Source organism: Pan troglodytes, chromosome X (genome assembly GCF_028858775.2).
Source record: "Pan troglodytes isolate AG18354 chromosome X, NHGRI_mPanTro3-v2.0_pri, whole genome shotgun sequence".
In the NCBI taxonomy this organism is placed as follows: domain Eukaryota; kingdom Metazoa; phylum Chordata; class Mammalia; order Primates; family Hominidae; genus Pan; species Pan troglodytes.
In genome coordinates, this window is record NC_072421.2 from 100354712 (window position 1) to 100360711 (window position 6000).

The window sequence follows — 6000 nt, forward strand, 5'->3', positions numbered from 1 at the left end:
AAACTCCATCTCCAGCCACTCCTCACAGACCCTCTCATTTTGGTACAGAAATAGTCCCACAGAAGAATTCATGGCATTTCTGATGGTGGATATCTGAGGAGCTATGAGAGTTGGGAGACTTTATTTACTTAGTTTCTGATTCTCAAAAAGGAGGTGTTAGAATCCGAATTCTGGGAATCTGTCCATTAACCTGCTATTTTTCTACCATTGTTAACATAGTCTCTTGGGGTTATTTTTTGCTAGTTGCTCCGCCTTCTTTTTGTAGGGCGTGACTCTTCTTTGGTGGGAAGGATAGCATCTCCTGAGAACCCCTGCTGTATAAGCAGGCTGACATAGGTGGTGAATAAAGTAGGATCTAGGTATGCATGGGGAAGGGGAAGGACATGCACAGATGGTATTAAAATAACAGTCTCCATTATGTTCCCTGCCTGCCTTGTAAGTACAATTGCCTATGTTCTACTACCTATTTCTGCACCTCATTTTTTTTGGTTCAGGAAAGGAGCTGTAACTTCTATTGGGAAAATGACTGACTTCAAAGTTGGCAGGAGGTGTAATCAGGCTGCAGGTCTTGGGGTGATTAGGGAATCATTGAGGAAGAGCAGACAGGTGGGAGACATTTAACATAGCCTTGAATATTCAAAAGCATATGTTGTAACCCTTGTTATAGGCATTAGATCATCTTAGTCTCTTCTGTTTTCTTTCCTCTGCCTTCCTTTCTATTCTTAGGTCTGTTTCTTTCTAGGTTCCTGTAGAGATCTGTATGTAGCTGTTCACTTGGAAGTTAATTAAGAAAGAACAAAAACTATTCATTTGGATTCAAGGTAGGTTTATGTGTGAGCACCCCCGTTGATTGGGGTTATGGAAAGGCTGTTGCCAAGTGGGTTAGACCAGATCATATCTTGGTGCCACTGTCTTCCATCTTTCTAGTCACCTCTGACCTCACATTTGTGTACAAGTGATGGGGTGGGGTGAGCCAGGATTATGCCTATGAGGTAATTGGTAGATATTGGGGCAGGAAATGGGAAGATAAGCCACAAGGAGTACTAGGAGGCCAGAAGTGTTATATAACCAAAGCCCTAGATTTGGAAAGGCAGAAATTGGGTTTAGAGATTAGAGTGTAGGTCTGTCAACCAAATACTCAGAACTCCAATCCCATCTGTATTTTTGTCCATAGGCCTGCCCATGAGTTAACTATAGGGCATATCAACACTGCAAACAGGGAAGGAGGAAAAATTGCACTAGATCAGTGCAGGTTGGTGTGAGTGCTGCCTGAATACACCTATGAGGTCTAGTGGTATATATTTTAGTGGTGGACCTACTAGCATGGGTCCAAAGAGACTGGGCACTGCTTTAGCCTTTCTCACTCTCAGCAACCTTACCTGCCATCTTTGTTCCTGTTTGATGCAGAGTAAAAGAATGACAGTGCTTGGGCAGGACATTGTTGAGCATTAGTGGCAGTGTGCAAGGTATAAAATTAAGTAGCAGAGTTTTTTATTAATCCACTTCTACACAATTCATTTCTACTCTCCTATGTCCTTCTGTGTGGCTGTTTGCATAGAGAAGCACAGTTAGACAAGACTCAAAGCCAGTTTCTTTCTTCAACCTCAGGTCCATCTCCACTGGTGGCTGTGGTGGCTTTGGATTGTTGGAAGACCATCACCTTCAGCAGGTCTGCACTTGGGAACAATCATTCTCCCCCAGCCCGAGCGTGCCTCTGCCCTCTGTATCATTGACAGAGGCTGTATGTTTGGAAAGAGAACTTTGTGACTGCAGAACTGACAGTTGACTCTAATTCTTGCTACCAAGTTTTTCCCCAACCCAGTGAAAGAGTGTTAAGACTTCGACCTAGGACACATTGAGAACCAAGGCCAAGACTGGACAGGGCCATATAACTGGGCTTCAACCATGGCTGGGACTAAGAATAAGACAAGAGCCCAGGCCAAAACTGAAAAAAAGGCTGCTATACAAGCTAAAGCTGGAGCAGAGAGGGAGGCTACTGGTGTTGTTAGGCCTGTAGCCAAGACCAGGGCCAAAGCAAAAGCCAAGACAGGGTCTAAGACAGATGCAGTAGCAGAGATGAAGGCAGTGTCTAAGAACAAGGTTGTTGCTGAGACGAAGGAAGGAGCTCTGTCAGAGCCTAAGACTCTGGGCAAAGCCATGGTAGATTTCACTCCCAAGGCTGGGAATGAGTCCACCAGCTCCACATGTAAAAATGAGGCTGGTACTGATGCCTGGTTCTGGGCTGGGGAAGAGGCCACTATCAATTCCTGGTTCTGGAATGGAGAAGAGGCTGGTAATAGTTTCAGCACTAAGAATGATAAACCTGAAATTGGTGCCCAGGTCTGTGCTGAGGAGTTGGAGCCTGCGGCTGGGGCCGATTGCAAACCTAGGTCAGGGGCTGAGGAGGAGGAGGAAGAGAATGTTATTGGGAACTGGTTTTGGGAAGGAGATGATACTAGTTTTGACCCTAATCCTAAACCTGTGAGCAGGATAGTTAAGCCTCAGCCTGTGTATGAAATTAATGAAAAAAATAGGCCCAAGGACTGGTCTGAGGTAACTATCTGGCCCAATGCCCCTGCTGTAACTCCAGCCGTGTTAGGATTTAGATCCCAGGCACCATCTGAGACAAGCCCTCCTTCATATATTGTTCTGGCCTCCGCTGAAGAAAATGCCTGTTCTTTGCCTGTGGCAACAGCTTGCCGCCCTTCTAGGAACACTCGCTCATGCTCACAGCCTATCCCTGAGTGTCGTTTTGATTCTGACCCCTGCATCCAGACCATAGATGAGATTAGACGTCAAATCAGGATCAGGGAGGTAGATGGGATTAAGCCATTTGCTTGTCCTTGCAAAATGGAATGCTATATGGATTCTGAGGAATTTGAAAAACTTGTTAGCTTACTTAAGTCAACTACTGATCCTCTTATTCATAAAATAGCACGGATTGCAATGGGTGTCCATAATGTTCACCCATTTGCCCAAGAGTTTATTAACGAAGTAGGTGTAGTGACACTTATTGAAAGCTTGCTCAGTTTTCCTTCCCCTGAAATGAGAAAAAAGACTGTAATTACTCTGAATCCTCCTTCTGGGGATGAAAGACAACGCAAAATTGAATTACATGTTAAGCATATGTGTAAAGAAACCATGTCATTTCCTTTGAACTCACCGGGACAGCAATCTGGATTAAAGATACTAGGACAACTGACTACTGATTTTGTCCATCACTACATTGTTGCCAATTACTTTTCAGAGCTTTTCCATTTGCTGTCCTCAGGAAATTGCAAAACCAGAAATCTTGTTTTGAAACTACTTTTAAATATGTCTGAAAATCCAACTGCAGCCAGAGACATGATCAATATGAAGGCATTGGCAGCATTAAAACTCATCTTTAACCAGAAAGAGGCAAAAGCCAATCTTGTTAGTGGTGTGGCCATATTTATTAACATAAAGGAGCATATCAGAAAAGGCTCAATTGTAGTTGTTGATCACTTGAGTTATAATACACTCATGGCCATTTTCAGGGAAGTTAAAGAGATTATTGAAACAATGTAAAATGAGCCAGAGATAGAACATTTTAAGCCATCTTCAAACTCTAGCAGGCTGTACATTACAGTGTACACATTATACACTGCATCTTTAACACAGAGTCACCTGTGACAGGCTCTAGGTTTGAGCTAGACTATTTTGGGGGTATCAAATGAATATTATACCTTGGGCTGAAAATGTTTGATTTTTATCTTGTCTAGATTGGCATATTTTTAACATTTTACTTAAGATAGCAAACCAGTTCGTTTTAAGTAAGCTAACTTGTTCATTAGTATCTGCTTAGATACATCTGTGGCTTAAAATGGCAAAAAAGAAAATATCCTTGAGTTTGTAATCTAGTTACAGAAGTAAGGCATACACACACACAAAGATAACAGTACCTAGAGAGAGAGTGTGTGTGAGTGTGCGTGTCTCTGTGTGTGCACGTGCACGCTCATGGCCAAATGTGCGCACTCTACATAAAGGAGGCAGGAGTTCCTATAGGCTATTTAATGTAAGAGAAACTACTATTTTTCTCCTGTTCCAGCTGTATCAGGTACTCGTTCCGCAACACAGAAATGACTCAGAATCTCAGACAAAATGTATTATTTGTTCAATTTTAATTTTGCTACTACATTCATAACTCTTAAATTGTTAGGCTGTTTCGTTTACATCAAAGTTATCTCACAAAAGAGAAGGCAGGAAACGTTTTGTGAGTGCCTATTCTATGTCAAACACTGTGTTGGCACCATATTTTACAAGTTTTTTTCCTCTTCTCACAGTGATCTTGTGAGTTAGTTACTTATATTTTTATTAGAACTCATTATTCTGGGTACCCTCCAATGAGAATTAGAGAGGTTAAATACCTTTTCCTAGATTCCCACAGCAGGAAGGTGGCATAGCTGTTTTGTCTGACACCAGAACCCATCTCACCACACTGCTTTACAGTCTTCCTGAAGGACATTTTGAGGTGGGGGGGGGGGGCCTTCAAAGCTCAGAGACTGGTTTGAATGGTTTAATTTTGCAATGGATCATGTCCATGCCAGGTGTTACAATTCTTAACTTCCTCCAAATTCATGTGTCCATTAGACATTTGGCTACATCTGGCTGGAGGTCAGGAGAAAATTCTGAGGTAAATAGATGGATTTTATCTGGCAGTGTCGAAAATAGTAGGAGCCCAAAACTTTGTTCAATGAGTAAGATGTAGATTTGGAGTCATCAGCAGGGGAAACTTGTTAGATGTCCTTTGTATATTTTTCTATCCATTTGTATTTTTTCTTTCCCAAAGAGCTGAAATCATTTTATACCCTGAATTTAAAAGGTAATTGCTTTTTTCCTCCTTGCGAAATCATACCTTAATTTTTTTTTTTTTTTTTACCATTTATGATTTATTCTCCTATGTGTCATATGAAAGGCCAAGGGGCTTTATCTTTTACTAGTAGGCAAGCCTGGGCATTTCTGCATTTGTGCCAGCTAACACTACAAAATAGACTTAATTAGAGAAATTTAGACCCAGAATTGCAGCTTCAACAACACAAAACAGGAAAGCTAGAAGAGGTTGCTGTGTCAACCTACAAGATAGTGATTCTTGGAAGTTGGTCTGGACCAGAAAGCATTCCCAGGACATTTAGGCTATGGCTGAGTTCTCTAAGACTCAGGGTGGGAATTATAATCCCTGGTCTAAGCTGATATGAAAGTTTCTATGTGTGAAAATATGGAGTTATATGCTTTGAGATTTTCTGCCAGTTAAGAAACTAAAACAAGATCATACTGTAAATGTTTGTAACTTGCTTCCCCCCACTTGTATACTGTAAACATCTTTGCATGTCAATAAATATGCCTCTACAACATATTTTTGAATCACTTAATATTTTTCCCATGTTAACAGTTGGTATATAGTGTTGTAATCCTTTATTGCATATTCTCATAACATACAATGTACACATTCTTTTGCAAAAATGGGAACACAGTATTGAGACTTGCCTTTTCCTCTTAACACTTATCTTTTCAATTTAGTATTATATAGATCTGTCACATGCTTTTTATCTAATAACTTTATAGAAATATAATTGCCATACATTAAGCTGTATGTTGAAAGTATACAGTGTGATCAGTTTTGGAATGTATATACACACAAAACCATAACCACAATCAAAATTGTAAACACATTCATCACCCACCAAAGCTACTTTTTTTTTTGAGACAGAGTCTTGCTCTGTCACCCAGGCTGGAGTACAGTGGCGCAATCTCGGCCCACTGCAACCTCTGCTTCCCAGGTTCAAGTGATTCTCGTGCCTTAGCCTCCTGAGCAGCTGGGACTACAGGTGCATGCCACCACATCCGACTAATTTTTTTTTTTATTTTTTGTATTTTTAATAGAGACAGGGTTTCACCATGTTGGCCAGGCTGGTCTTGAACTCCTGGTCTCAAGTGATCTACCCATCTTGATCTCCCTGAGTGCCAGGATTACAGGCGTGA

At 41.2% G+C, this 6000-nt stretch overlaps 1 protein-coding gene across 12 annotated transcripts in view; it reads left to right on the forward strand.

The window, feature by feature from the left end:
- GPRASP3 (G protein-coupled receptor associated sorting protein family member 3) overlaps positions 1-5374 on the forward strand; it is a 32639-nt gene extending 27265 nt beyond the window's left edge. For 6 of the 12 annotated variants that reach the window (XM_016942781.4, XM_016942784.4, XM_016942782.4 and 3 more), the window contains 2 exons: positions 727-821; positions 1609-5374. In XM_016942781.4, coding sequence (XP_016798270.1) covers positions 1906-3549 — 1644 coding nt within the window. In that variant the 5' untranslated portion in view covers positions 727-821; positions 1609-1905 and the 3' untranslated portion in view covers positions 3550-5374. The remainder of the gene's footprint in view (positions 1-726; positions 822-1608) is intronic. The other 6 variants (XM_016942783.4, XM_024353205.3, XM_016942786.4 and 3 more) reach the window with 2 other exon arrangements.
- Positions 5375-6000: the final 626 nt, after the last annotated feature.